The following is a 15,856-nucleotide window of genomic DNA, read 5'->3' on the forward strand; positions in this document are numbered from 1 at the left end:
ATCATCGGGATTAGCAGTGGCATTATCTACCACAAAGTGGCCCAGATACACACAGGGGCAGCTTAATAAAAAAAATAAGTCATTAAATTTTACCTTCAGAAATATCGACATCCAAATTTTGATCTATTTCGAGTAGTATTTTTGTGCCTCCTTTGATCAATAATTAAGGACCTTAACATCACTGACTAGGCCTAGAAAGGCGGAACAGCTGTATTATGCAGTTTAATTCTCTTTTGTCCCACTGCATCTAAGTCCCAATTTGATTCGTAAGGTAATATAATCTTCTGTGTATTTTGTACATTCCCCTGACATAACAAGAAAGCTACTTACCCTGTCAATCATACCCAATCCTCAACCCCAAAGACATGACCGGGTACATACAAAATCGTTATTTTTACTCAAAGTCGCAAAAACAAACGTGAAATGTCAAAAAATGAATATAGATTGACATGAAGACATATCAGCAGGTAGAAGATCTGGTATAACGTAAGGATAAACATCACCCGATTCATTATTGACACCCACCATAGAAATTGAGGTCAAACGCATGTGATATTACGTTCTCAAAAAGATAGCCAGGGTAGTGCCCGAATAAATAATTACCGCTGTATCCGTTACAGAACAGAGCAATCATCCGATTGGAAATCAATTTGATTATGACGTCGTCAATAAAACTTCCCTATGATGTTCATGAATCTGCATCTCTCGAAACCCTGTCAACAAACAGCCTCTATCACAATAAACGGGATATCTGGAGCCAGCCTTTGACTAAGAAATGGACTGAGAAAGCAGGTATGTTACTATCTAAAAATGGAACATTACAGTACAGAAATTGAAATATTTACGGTTGTCAAACTGCTTCAAGGATTGTGAAAGAACACACCATTCAATACAAATTGAGAGGTAGATAAGGTTGAACCAAAACAAAATGTTTGCACAATGCAGCTATTTCGTCCTTCTAGAACTAGTCAGTGATGCCACGGACCTAAAGTGTTTGGCACCTAGCAGGCGACTGTAATAGAAAAAAGCTAAAATCAAGGTTGGGAGGTGCAACAGACCCAAAATTCAATTGATTTCCTAATTTTCAATGTTGGATACTAAGTCCACCAACAGTGTCTACAACTTACATTTGTCGTTAGGACGGAAGAGGCCTATGTGCCATTGTGTATCTGCTTTATAGGAAACCGTACACTAGGGACACATGGATGTATCATAGATGCCTTTAACATATATCATTTATTTATTACATTTTTACCAGTGAAATATCAAAAATTATTCATTCTATAAAAGTGATATTTTTCACTAGTGAAAAATATCACTTTTTCTGATTTGACCAATCAAATTAATGATTAGAAAATACCAAAATAATTGACCAATCAGAAAGCCCGACATATATGTCAGCACCTGGACAGGGGAAACTACTTTTTTTGTTTACAAATTATCGCTGTAGGCCTAGTTAGCATACGGGGTAGGTTTTTCGTTGATAAAAAATGTTCCGCACTCGTGAAAAATATCAAAATATTAGCCCCACTCGTGAAATATACTTGGTATTACTGAAGACACTGTTAGATATCCTCTATTTCTTCTGCCTCATTGTTACACAATGTTCAATGCATCTTTCAGAGTTGCAACATCATCCATGGTACAAACTGGCCTATCGTCCGTAGACATCGTTGTTCACTACAGCCCTGCCAACGCCACCCGAAGGGTTCATAAATGTTTTTTTCAGCTACCAAAACTATTACTTGAAATATTACATTACTTGTTTTATCATATTGTATTTCTGATGCTGTTTATATATCATGTGATTGTGTTGGTGTTCTTTGTGTCCCGTTAAAGGGGCGATTTCCATTATCCTCACTGTTAGAATTACCGTTCATGTTACTTCTTTGAGCCCTATCACAAAAGTATAATAAAGATAATTCATTCTTATTTCACTTAGTACACCAAAGATTTGTGTGATTTGATAAGTGCAAGTATAATGTTTGTTACTTCCTCTTACAAATATGCATGTGTATATGATTGTAGGGATAAATCGCAGATCGGTATTGGAAAACCTGAAGTACTCAAGAACAGGCCTAGCTTAAATCCAAGTAACTGACGGATTAAAAATTGTAATTCTTACTTGTTAGATTTCCATTCCTGCAAGTACGCATGTGATATATATCTTCAATCAGAATTATATACATGTTTCTGCCTTGAATAGTTATGCAAGTAAATTATATTAGGTCATGTGTTGGATATCCTCTATCAATAGTCACGTGTCAGTTATGCTATGTCACGTGACATGATTTATACCATGTATCAAAAGTCGCGTATTAGATAACTTCTGTCAAGTCAGGTTAGATATCCTTTGTCAAGCGAATATCTGGGTATCAAAAGTGTAACGCCAAGGTCTATCGAGTTATTTATCTCTTTAATAAAACATATATAGCTTTGACATTGTGTAAGGTTCACTACATCTATAATTATGATGTATAATATAAAATGAAATATCATTAAGGAACACATTGTGTACAGTAGAAAGTTTTAGAACAAATCGTGCACATCATTTCTTCTGTCAGATCTTCCTAGATAAACCAAACAGATCTTTACTTCCATCTACGATCTGGCCTTTCCTCCAGTGACTGTCCCATGGGGGCTAGATAAGGTGTATAAGTCAGAAGTGCTTGCCGTCGTTAATCCTGGGAATATATATATAAAAAGTGTATCAATACAGTAGAACTAACCTGATCATGTCACAAACACAAGCCATTGTATCTATCAATTACATACATTCCTGATGTTGTCACTTTCAGATGGTGCGTGTCAACATGATACTATACCACCACAGAGATATAATGATGATGTATTAACAGCATTGGAACATTTTACAAGGTAAGTGCCAACTGATGAGGAATGTTTTACATACCCAATCCTGATCATCATCCTCCTCCTCCTCAGGAGCATCTGACTTAAGCCCAATGATTTTGTCGGTCCACGACCCGCCCACCTGTTCTCCGCCCGCAAAATTAGACACGCTGGCTGACTGAACATCCATCTTGGCAATGCTAACTGAAAAACGGACAAAAACATGATGATATATCCAAAGTGTGATTTGTTTTTTTCATCTATCGTTTTTTGTTTTTGTTTTTGTTTTTTGTTTGTTTTATTATTATTGTTTTATTTCAATAAGAAGGCAAATTGTTTCGAATCACCATTCTTGTCTGTTCCTTATTGCTCTGATTCCAAGACTTCACTTTCCTATCTGGAAATGATATATGTTGTGTTAAAATGATAAGTCAATGTTATATTTACATATTAATGGCCCATTTCCTCTTGTTTTCAATCTTATGGCCTCTCCTTCTGCCAGTTCCAGTTTTTCAGCTTCACCCTCTGGTAACCATAGTGACAGACATTTGTCACATCCGGAAGGTTGTTGTTTAGTGGTCAGTGCCAACAACTCCTGATTGGCTAGCAGCTCTGCAGTTTGCTGATTGGTCAGACGATCAGTCTGTCCCTTAGCCTCCACCTCTGAACATAAACATGTATTTTTATCTTAACAGAAGTTTCACACTAGAACACGAATATATTATCGAACTTTAACATTATAATTATGAAAATTATCTACCTGGTGTTAAAAATGTTTAAGTTCTACATGAAGATTTAGCGGAGACAGTTCTCACTAATCTATGATTTACTTTTAATACGGAATTTAATTTACTTACTGTAGGAGGAATTGAGATAGCCCGTTCTCACTTTCTGGGTTTCACTAAAGTTCGGCTCCACCTCTTTCCCACTGCTATCAAACTTCCGTCTGTGTACCCTGTCGGGGCTAACGTACAACAGGTAGTATCTGTGCTGGAGGATAAAGCATAATCTCTACTTACAGAACCTGATCATAGTAATATCTATCTCACTGAGCTACCTCACAATGCCCTAAACCTATATATATGTAAATAAACCACATTTTAGAAGAGTGCACAAAACACATATGAACCAAACATTGTTACATAGCCGTGAATAGTAATAGCTGTAGTCGGTCTTCTAATGAGCATATTATTTGCGTCTTGGCCACTTGTCTAAATATCTATAAACTTCACATTTTCCATTGAGCATTCCTTATTTGGAAAATTCCTCACTTCCGTTGTGGTTGCACATGACATTGGTGTTATTTAATTGTCGATTTTCATTCTACTTGATCTAATTGAAAAAAAACTGATTTTCAAACCTGCTTTTTAACATATAAACTACATGTGTGTGTCCCTCTGACAGGACTATGCACTCTATTAATTTCATACATTTATTTCGGTCTTAATGCTAGCAGCAAGACAGACTGAATTTGATTTCAATGTTATTCCGGTACTTGTTGAGATTGCTCTATGCCTGTACCATGTATGTTTCCCAAAATCAGAAATTATCTTCAGCAACCAAGACAGTACAAAGGGAAGTAAATACCTTGGAGTCCTGGCAGTCTGTGACAGCTACCCTGCCACGTCCCTTGATTACGCCTTCAATTATCACACCATCTCCGCTATAATGACAAAGATATATGGTGGTCATGATGATAATATTGGTACCTTATCTGTGAGCTGGTGAGTCGATATCAGATACAATGTGATGTAGCGGAGATACAACGTCACACATCAGTGCCAATCTAGACTTACCTCGCTAGATCTGCCTCCGACCACACCTTTGCCACACGGACGTTACCCACGGGCAAATTAGCCAGGGGTTTGTTGTCATACAAGCGGCTCATGCCACAGTTTCCTATCAAATGTTTACTTCCGGGGTAATAGATACCGATAGAGTTATCCCGCTTTGCTCATGTTCAGCTGTGAAATAACACTGAACCCACATATTAATGTTTCAGAGCATTTTCGAAAACCGGGATCGACTTTAAAAAATCTTTATTTTGATAAGTTAAAGACGTATTGTACAAAAAAATTACAACTATTTAATATATCTTGATGATGTCACGTAACCACCTAGAAAACCTACCCGGTTGTGATGAGAAATCAAGAAAACAATTACACATACATAAATACGTAAGTCGATCGTGCCTCCTCTCTCTTTTACGACTTTTGTCATGTTATCAAATAAATATTGATTTTTATTGCACTTTAACAGAAGTGACATCATTTCTACTAAGAAAAGTCTGTATTAAAAGTTTTTGCGATATTTTTTTCGGATTACTAATCCAAAACAATATTTTGTATACTCATGTAACATAAAACACCAAATCAGGAATTAGCCAAACAACCAATGAGGTTTGTCAAAATTGATTTTGTCAGTAATTAAAATCAACACGTGTCTTTTCCTTCAATTTAGACCCCGTATAGATGAAACCGTACTAACTGATAGCAATTTTTTTTATTATTATTTAATGATTTGAAGGCAATTTGGAAGGATTTATTTTCGGTGTTGAACTTGCTTTTAAATGGTTTTCTCGTGATTTAAGTGAATTTAAGGATGTTTGGTTGAGCACAAAGTCCATGCATAAGCATGGGGATGGATTCATGAACAAGAACCCTGGTGCTAAAAAGTATGGATGTATTTAACACTATAAATAACTCCTATCTCAAAATATAATCTTACAGTGGTCGTGATTCCAAACATCAACTAGAGTTACCGACCTTACTCCATTTAAAATGAAAGTTCTGACGATCAATAGTATTTGATAAAGGAATCTGATTAATAGAAATGTACGTGTACTTCAATGATTTTATACGACTTTGTAACATGTGTTTTGAAACTTGATCCATATAATGTTTTATGCGTCACGTAATAATGTCCTTTTGCAGAATAAATGTCAACGTTTTTAACAGTTTGAACTATTCGATTCTAAGAAAGGCTAACAGTAATGCACCTACACGTATAAAATGTACATACTTTGAACTATAGTGGCGATACACGTATGTACTTCTTAACCATACTGCCGATACATGTACAGTATATAATTATGTACCGGCGATACACGCATATGTAACTAACATATTGGCGATAGTTCTACTTTGTTCTGGCGACCAAATGTATTTATAGTCCTTTCTACCACAATAGCTGGAGGTTATTCAATCCCCAAGGCATGACATTATCATAACAATAGGGAATAAAGTCTGAATGCGTTTTGATTGGCTAACACTTGAGGGTCGCTTCACTGAGTCGCGGAAATGATGACACACAAAAAGTAGTTTTTTATATAGATAAGTTTTATATAGATTTCTATCCAGTTTTGGCTTTGAAAACTAGTAAATTTGCTAGTTATTCTCGAGGATAAGCAATACATTGTGATCTTTTCACACATTTCCTAATATTGTTTTGCATACTAATGAGCGACATTTCACTTTGGGTAATATCCTTACACCTCCTCAAAAAGAACTGCACGTTGACGATACTATGTATACTACTTCTGTACTGTACTGACGATACCCATACATATCTGTAAGCATGTTTTGTGTTATCGTCGATATATGTATATAGCTCTACTGTACAAGCTGTGCTGTACCAGTTATCAATATCCATGTGCTTTTTTTTTTTTTTTTTTTTTCCCATTTCTACGGATAGTAACATTTCTGCTTCCGTAATCGATAATGTTTTTAAATCATAATTGATTCGCTATTCAATGGGCGTTCTGAATATGAAAATGTCATTGACTGCTTGTTAAAAAGTAACATTAGCGGGATTCGGGAGATACAGGTTGATGAGGACACCATGTAATCGACAACGTGATCTCGTCGGTAATTATTGTGCTTCTTTGTGCGACATGAAATCAAATATGTTTTGTTCTTTTGATATGCCTTATGGTTCCATTGTCACCACCATCCTAGCTTCCATTTTTATAATATATCATCAAATAGATTTTGACTTGAATCATCGATAATCTAGAAAATATCCGATACTTTTTCTATTGCCATAGTGTTATTTAATATTTTGTTCTTATCTTGATCAATTTTAAGACGGAATTATTAAGACGGATTGTATTCCATTGATGTTTCTGAACAGCTAAATTGAAGTGTTTATTCAATTGGAAAGGTTCAAAGTCTACTTAATATCTTTCTCTAGACGAAGTATCATTATACATTATGATATACAGCGTGTTAAACTTCCCTGTTTACAAGGTACACGTTAATCTCTGTCCAATCAATTCCATCCTCCACGAGATCTGAAATACTTCAGCTGTTTCCTTTCGTAATTAAGATTAACACGTCTTTGTCGTTAAGATATTAGAATGAAACTGTGCTGCCGTTGACACATTCAAAAATAATTTTACATAACATGTAACAAAATTAAGAAGTCTAGTTTTGTTATCAACCTAATTCAGTGATTGATTCACTGTTTCGTCAGCCAAAGTCTACTTAATTGTAAATTATCGATACAATCTTGTTACTGCCGTCGAATTAATTTACTATATAACGGATTTACATCTCAATTTCCCATCTGAATTAATTTGAATTACAATGTTTATCTCATGTCCTAACAAATTTGTGCAATTTTTTATTTAATTATCATGATTCTATTATGCAACAAGTATTGCCATTGCTGCCTGCAAAACGACTCCCGAGGTGGATAAATGAAATTGAATTAACTGAGATTGGTTTGTTTTCACTCTCATAACCGTACTTAAGGGCATATTGACGACTGTTTTCCGCCAACTTATAATTATCACACAGATAATTATTACAGATACAAAAATCGTATTTCTCGTGTTTACATTCAAACTAAAAGTTTCATACGTTTTTTTATCACGCAGTGTATAGTGACGTCATTACGTGGTCCTATGTGTTAGAAGTGACCGACAATATCTTGATGTTTCCCTTTAATTTTTGTGTCACGTCTATTGCTATTCAGCCTAACTAGGTTGTATCCTGTATGATCGGTGTTTACTGTGCGTTAGTTATTTAAAATATTATCAATTTGTACCACATATATAATAGCATTAATAAATATCATATCTTGTTGGGAAATAACGCTAGATCTGTTGATTGTTTGGCGTCCACTGGCTTAGATTTTTGTACCGGGTAAGTTCCATTTGTGATCATTACTGCGCCACACGAGATAGTCCTTTAGGATTTCCTTGTAAAACCTTCCTTCACGCATGACTGCCGTATCAATAGTGTTCAGGGAGATGCGCGGTACAATGTTAATGTAATACATAATTAATGATTGATGATCGCATGTCACTAAGTTTACATGGATTTCAGACAGGAAACACGTGTATTATCATGTACATATACACGACCGGGTGTCAATTACGTACTGTTTCAGTACTTTGTCGATGGAGAGCACAGTTTGTGACGGATCGACCAGTAATGGGATCAATCAAGTTCTACTGAAACATGCTACATCCGATACACTGAATTGATGGCAGTAATTGATGGAATACAATTTACATCATATTACATAAATCCTCCGTTGATTGTGTTGCCACGGCGAGCTAATATTAAACACCAATCTATATTGGTTGTATCCTGGGATAAACAAGGTTACGCATTGATCGTAATCACAATATCAGATTTACTTTTTACTTTAAATGTGTCAATTTTGACGAGGTAGCCAACATATAGAATTATCGGTGAATTACCATTACCCGCTTGGCCAGCTTTCGCAATATTAGATTGTTTGACGTGGAAAATTAGATTACCGTGACCTGGACAGTAGTTATAGTAAATTTTGCTTCTTTGGTGCTCAACATGTCGTACTTATGTACTATTTATAGATGATTCCTCTATTCCCATGGCAAGCTTGTTAGACTTGTCAAACATAAAGAATTAACAAACACTAAAATTGAATTGAAATATGGCCGTTTTATTAAACGACGTAAGGATATCAATGTACATACACATGTATACATTTTACATACATTGTTACATATCTAAAGTGTTAAGATAAACAGTAGGTTATAAACATCAAGTCTAAGATGGAGGTATGCCAAACGCCACAGAGATAACCTCAAGGACATTGGACTCTTTCTCATCTGTCGCTTTCTTCAATTTTAAAGGCAAACACATCGTTAAAGATTTTCTTCTTATCGAAACATTGAAAAACTCTATCATGAAAAAATCATATGAAAGTTTCTTTTTAACTTGAAAGTGATCTGAGATTTTTGAAAGCTGAAAATTGGTCGGTAAGATAATGATGAGTTGGCGTAAAACACTCGTCAATATATCATAAAGTACGATTTCGAGAGTGAGAACAAAACGATATAAGGTAATTTGTAATTCTTTATTACAGGTTTTCCGTCTCCTGTCAGTACGGCGGTTACCGTGTTAAGGCTACATGAGGAGGTCAGTAGACGAGGCCAACGGAGCCTGTATCCCCCTGGTGAGTCTGGTACCCTGTCCATTCGGCACGCTGTGATTGAGGGCCAAGCACCTCCCTGGAACGAACATGGGTGCGGCATCGAAGACGGGCTAGGTTGTCTGCAAGAAGTCGTCTTCGATCGCATGTCAAACACTATATATGTATAGCTGACGATAAAGCTTATACTCCACTAAGAGTCCACATGAGAGAGAGAGAGAGAGAGAGAGAGAGAGAGAGAGAGAGAGAGAGAGAGAGAGAGAGAGAGAGAGAGAGAGAGAGAGAGAGAGATGTTCAACGACTATGGGAAAGTATTATCATTGGGTCGGTTTCCGCAGTGCTACACCTGTTCTAATTTAATTACTCCTAAAAGTTAATTGAAATATTTAATTGTGATTTTTGTTTTCAGTGCTTGGTTAACGGAGTGAATCCTGTGTAATTTTTGAAATAATTGATTTACATTCAGGTGTCAAAGACACGGTATGAATAGCGTTGGCTTAACGTTATCCCATATATATCTTTATTATCTATATCTTTATTTCCTCAATAGGTAGCTTTGGAAGAATTCAACATTGGAAAGATAACAGCTCAATGTTTACCTGTGTAACTCGGAGTACTTCCTTGCTGTGGCAATTTCTTTAACAATAGCGAGCGATCAACCGACCGTGATATGACGAATGACAACACACAATTAAGATAATCAACCTATTTCCCTATACTATTGAGTCAGTGCTATGTTACCACTGTTTCATATACAAATACAATTATAACTCATTTATTTTTCATCCATGGCTCCACGAGAGTGCATTGTACCCATCTCTCCACACGAGTGTGACGCTGTTATGAACCAAGCGACGTTATACAAACAGAATATTATGTTTTGTTAGCTACAATGCTTCTGTAATGTAACCGCCTGATGGTCATTATACCACAGTACAAATGTATAAACCAAATGGATGTTTTATAAACATAACATTATTATGTTTCGGTAATGTTTAAACTTTCTGTAATATAACCTAAATATTGCCATTGTATCCTTGGAGTGATGACCCCTTAAACTTTCAAGGTCAACGTCCCAAGATTATTAACATGAATGAGTTATTACTGGTACGGGAATATAGTATTAGGTTATGTGGCTGGACTTTTTCCTCATATCACTATTTCCTGTACGCTTGCCAACAGAGAGATAAAATGTCCACATCATCTGGACATGACTCTTGGTTTGTAGTGACGACGCGTTTCCTTTGGCAATGTCTCTTTTGTTTCTGGCGATAGTTAATTGCCTTCTACACATAGTTGTTATCATACACAGGGATAATTGATATGGTGTTTTCTAATCCACTCAAACCTCATCAACTGACTGTTGATGTAAGCGGTAATCTTGTTTTCTAATCCATGCAAAACGTAGAATCAGGATTTTGATATAAGATGCAATCTCATTTTCTAATCACTGCCAAAATTGTCATCAACTGGTTTTCAACTTCAGAATTATCAATTACGTAACGTAAAATCTTATAAACCTACATCAAGATAATCACGCGCTATTAAGTGTCGATCTAGCCATGCATTAGTGAGGCAGTACATTGTCACCAAGTAGAGAGAGGTTGAAAGTCATTATAATCTGTATCCTCCTGGTTAAGGGTGACGTCTGTAAGGAGACTCTTGTATGAGTTGGTGTTTTACTGCCTTCCTAGTGGCACTGCAGTAATGGGGTAAGGCCATTCGTGTCCTCTTTTAGAGTACTCTGGTCTCGATTTCATCAACGTTCCTTAACTTAAGCAAATCCCTGCACTTAAAAACTTCAGAGCAAAGTAATTTTGGATTAAAAGGGTGGAATCTTAGTAAGAACTTTCCTGATATTCTGTAAGGATGAGTTTTAGCGAAGGCAGTTCCCGAAAGTAAGAACTTCAATGAAACCGAGTCCAGAACAACCACGAGGACTTAGCAAGAATTCCCAACCTACAGTCCATATTCATATGTATATAGGACTTCCTAACCCATGGTCCATATAAATATATATGTATGTGTAGTTCAAATAAAAGAAACGAAATATTTATATGGCAACTGAAATTCTCTACATTACAGAAATTTCAGTTGCCATGTTATTATTTCGTTTTTATATTATATACATGTGTATACCCATTCCTAGCCCATGGTCCATATATATATATAAACTGCATTGATATTGACCATGGTTTCGTTTCAAGTCCCTATGAGATCAACTCCAGCAAACTTATAACAAACACCTAAATCGTGTGGCATAACTTATATCACATTGTATATTGAAGCAGGCACTGACGATTTAATAGGAAGATGTGTTAAATTCAAATTCCTCAGGAATAATGTGAACATGCCTAAATGTGCATCGGGTAAATATTCGGTTTATAAAAAAAACTGATTAGAGATATACTTTAATTGCGATATAAAATTTCTCATTTAATATATCATCTTTCATGTGGACACCACATCCTTTATTTCTATTTTGATTCTGATACCTATTCATGTTCGAGCTTTCTATTGTAGAGAGAACCCGATACCAACACTCCAATTGACCTCTAGGATGTAGAACTATTCCTTTTGAGATTGACATATATCCACAGTATTTGTAGACAAACAATAAGTGTCTTCAATTGTGTTCAGGGAAAGACATATTCACAGTCGTGGTCAAGAGACCACTAAACTGTTGTTTAGATTGACCTTTGAACCGTCTTCTGCTAATCAAGTTTTACTAACTACGACCAGTTCTTTACTAGGGTCTAATTGCAAAAGTAGAAAGAAATTCTGAAAAAAAATCTAGTTGTCTTCGCCAGGGCCAATGTTAGCATCCTTTCTTTCGTGTGACAAGTCGGGTTTATGTATTACAGTTTGATTATCATCAAATCAAGTCTGACATCATATAGTACGTATGACCTTAGTTTGAACTCCGTATTTCTGTACAAGAATACGTCCTCACCTTCTATAGGATGTTTCCATTACTGGACCACGATACACATACCGTTCTGATTTATCACATCAAAACAGAGTGGTTAAGAGGATCCGGAAACCACCTTATCAGATTGATTATCGATGTCAGTTGTGACTCTGTGTTCAGAGCTGCGTTCAAAAAAATGGGTGATCGTATATCTTCGTGACAAACAATATAAACCAAAATTATAATGACGTGTTATCTTGGTAGGTATAGTATATATATGTCAAAAGGCATGCAGCTTTTAGAATGAATATGTGCAAATGTAGCTCCCTCTGTTTCCTTTTTCTATAAAACAAGCATATGGGACGAAATGAAAATGAACGTGTGAAAAACGTATAAAAGAGACCTCCTGTGAGATGCTTTATGTTGTATGAGGGGTGAACCCTGGGTCCCAAACCTGGCATCTTTCAACTTTGCAGGGATAATAAAATTCAATTTGAAACCGAAAACAATAAAATAAAACAAAATAAAAAGGTGTAGGAAAAGAAAAGAGAGATAAAACACTAAATTATACAATATATATACATGATATAATTAAAGATACTTACTTTTGCTCATTTGTATTATTCTTAACAAATTGAAATACTATTTGCTTTACAAACATAGACTTTATCTATCATTATGTTATGTATAAGTTGTGATATGTATCATGGTTAAATGTTATTCCTAGTTGTAATCGTTTACGATGAAAATATACCGTGATTCCAAATGTGTAATAGGTGTTACTCTTAGAAAAGGCTTGCTGTCAAGAATGATGAGTGTAGAGTTGGAACACGCTCGATCCTCAAAGAGAGATCTAGTCCAACCCCAATCTGTACTGTCCAGTGTGACAGGTCTCGAGAACACGTGCGTGCCTGCACATCTCCTGGGTAATCAGCGTGCAGTCTGTTTAGTCTGTCGGACGGGCGTTACGCAGATCAGAGAAATCACACGGGGACAGCTGTCGTTAGGAAAAAGGTTTTAACACAAATACACAAAAATATCTTTCAACACAATGCTGAAGAGACAGCCACGCAAGACACAGTGCCTAATCTTTTGATGATCTTTAACATGTAAAACACCATATCTTACAAGACATAGACAAGCTTGCGTTTCAAAACAATGTCGTTTATTATACCGAATAGTATACATGTATGTTTAGTCTAACCTAAATGACTTTAATCTCCTCTGCTAATCGAAAGGCCAAATCGCAGTTTCCAGTGTCTTGATACAAATCTACATTTTTTGTTCATATTTCCCCTTCGTTTTATTTATTTGGTGTTAAGTTATGGCTTCATTGTCATGTCAGTATTCATGTTCGGCTTTGCTAAAATGAACCGCATAGACCTGCCAGTTTGATTGTCATACCGAACATCTCATCCCGAACATCTCATCCCTAACAACTCATCCCGAACATCTCATCCCGAACATCTCATCCCGAACATCTCATCCCGAACATCTCATCACGAACATCTCATCCCGAACATATCATCACGAACATCTCATCCCGAACATCTCATCACGAACATCTCATCCCGAACATCTCATCACGAACATCTCATCACGAACATATCATCCCCAACAACTCATCCCAAACATCTCATCCCAAACATCTCATCCCAAACAACTCATTCCGAACATCTCATTCCGAACAACTCATCCCCAACATATTATCCCAAACATCTCATCCCGAACATCTCATCCCGAACATCTCATCCCGAACATCTCATCCCGAACATCTCATCCCGAACATCTCATCCCAAACATCTCATCCCGAACAACTCATCCCAAACATCTCATCCCGAACATCTTATCCCGAACATCTCATCCCGAATATCTCATCCCAAACATATCATCCCGAACATCTCATCCCGAACATCTCATCCCGAACATCTCATCCCGAACATCTCATCCCGAACATCTCATCCCCAACAACTCATCCCGAACAACTCATCCCAAACATCTCATCCCGAAGATCTCATCCCAAACAACTCATCCCAAACATCTTATCCCGAACATCTCATCCCGAACAACTCAGCCCCAACAACTCATCCCGAACATCTCATCCCGAACATCTCATCCCGAAGATCTCATCCCAAACGTCTCATCCCCAACATATTATCCCGAACATCTCATCCCGAACAACTCATCCCAAACATCTCATCCCGAACATCTCATCCCCAACATATTATCCCGAACATCTCATCCCAAACATCTCATTCCAAACATCTCATCCCGAAGATCTCATCCCAAACATCTCATCCCCAACATATTATCCCGAACATCTCATCCCGAACATCTCATCCCGAACAACTCATCCCAAACATCTCATCCCAAACATCTCATCCCGAACATCTCATCCCGAACAACTCATCCCCGACAACTCATCCCCAACAACTCATCCCAAACATCTCATCCCAAACATCTCATCCCAAACATCTCATCCCGAACATCTCATCCCAAACATCTCATCCCAAACATCTCATCCCGAACATCTCATCCCGAACATCTCATCCCAAACATCTCATCCCGAACAACTCATCCCAAACATCTCATCCCGAACAACTCATCCCGAACTCATCCCCAACAACTCATCCCCAACAACTCATCCCCAACAACTCATCCCCAACAACTCATCCCAAACATCTCATCCCAAACATTTCATCCCAAACATCTCATCCTGAACAACTCATCCCAAACAACTCATCCCGAACATCTCATCCCGAACATCTCATCCAAAAAAATATCATCCCGAACAACGCATCCCGAACATCTCATCCCAAACATCTTATCCCGAAGATCTCATCCCAAACATCTCATCCCCAACATATTATCCCGAACATCTCATCCCGAACATCTCATCCCGAACAACTCAGCCCCAACATCTCATCCCGAACATCTCATCCCGAACATCTCATCCCGAATATCTCATCCCAAACATATTATCCCGAACAACTCATCCCAAACATCTCATCCCGAACATCTCATCCCGAACATCTCATCCCGAATATCTCATCCCAAACATATCATCCCGAACATCTCATCCCGAACATCTCATCCCAAACATCTCATCCCAAACATCTCATCCCGAACATCTCATCCTGAACAACTCATCCCGAACATCTCATCCTGAACATCTTAACCCGAACATCTCATCCCGAATATCTCATCCCAAACATATTATCCCGAACATCTCATCCCGAACATCTCATCCTGAACAACTCATCCCGAACATCTCAACCTGAACATCTTGACCCGGACACCTTGTTGTACCAACACTAGTCATCTTTCTGATGAGTACAAATCGTACTTACCACTGAAACATCTCATATGAAACACACGTCCACCGTCAGCACTTTGCTAAAACTAAATGCGAAAAAAGAAAAGCAACTCTTGATGAAACTGTCCATTATCTAATAGCGCGGACAATACCAGAACCTCGGATTGGCACTGATGATATTGTCGAATTCTTTATCTAAAGTAAAGTGATGTATAGCTGGTCATTCAGAACAACGTGGTGTGTATTTCATTGAGAAATGTCCGTCCCCTTCCCTCCAAAAATCTTGTTTGTATACGCCTCGTTGTATCAGATGTTACTTTTGTATTTGAAGGTTTTATGATAATACCTTGATC

At 37.1% G+C, this 15,856-nt stretch overlaps 2 protein-coding genes across 2 annotated transcripts; one reads left to right on the forward strand and one right to left on the reverse strand.

Annotated features, from left to right (window-relative positions):
* Positions 1–2,401: 2,401 nt before the first annotated feature.
* On the reverse strand, positions 2,402–4,791 carry LOC117323867 (arpin-like). The gene is made up of 6 exons (XM_033879369.1): positions 4,647–4,791; positions 4,438–4,513; positions 3,708–3,840; positions 3,298–3,513; positions 2,912–3,054; positions 2,402–2,684 (listed from the first exon to the last, which is right to left on the reverse strand). The coding sequence occupies exons 1-6, from the start codon at positions 4,736–4,738 to the stop codon at positions 2,679–2,681; spliced, it is 666 nt and encodes a 221-aa protein (XP_033735260.1). The 5' UTR covers positions 4,739–4,791; the 3' UTR covers positions 2,402–2,678.
* Positions 4,792–9,255: 4,464 nt separating this feature from the next.
* Positions 9,256–15,356, forward strand: LOC117322705 (putative proline-rich protein 21). The gene is made up of 2 exons (XM_033877645.1): positions 9,256–9,300; positions 13,578–15,356. Exons 1-2 carry the CDS (start codon positions 9,256–9,258, stop codon positions 15,354–15,356), a joined length of 1,824 nt encoding a protein of 607 aa, XP_033733536.1.
* Positions 15,357–15,856: the final 500 nt, after the last annotated feature.

This window comes from Pecten maximus, chromosome 3, assembly GCF_902652985.1.
Source record: "Pecten maximus chromosome 3, xPecMax1.1, whole genome shotgun sequence".
NCBI classification, from domain to species: domain Eukaryota; kingdom Metazoa; phylum Mollusca; class Bivalvia; order Pectinida; family Pectinidae; genus Pecten; species Pecten maximus.

What these genes read in the sequence shown, in the direction of transcription:
- LOC117323867 (XM_033879369.1), bottom strand. Translation starts at nt 4,738, where the DNA reads ATGAGCCGCTTGTATGACAACAAACCCCTGGCTAATTTGCCCGTGGGT. An exon ending in CTATCTCAATTCCTCCTACA is followed by an intron (nt 3,514 to 3,707) that starts GTAAGTAAATTA and finishes GTTTATGTTCAG; the next exon opens with AGGTGGAGGCTAAGGGACAG. An exon ending in AGGAAATGGGCCATTAATAT is followed by an intron (nt 3,055 to 3,297) that starts GTAAATATAACA and finishes TCCGTTTTTCAG; the next exon opens with TTAGCATTGCCAAGATGGAT.
- LOC117322705 (XM_033877645.1), top strand. Translation starts at nt 9,256, where the DNA reads ATGAGGAGGTCAGTAGACGAGGCCAACGGAGCCTGTATCCCCCTG. An exon ending in ACGGAGCCTGTATCCCCCTG is followed by an intron (nt 9,301 to 13,577) that starts GTGAGTCTGGTA and finishes TAGACCTGCCAG; the next exon opens with TTTGATTGTCATACCGAACA.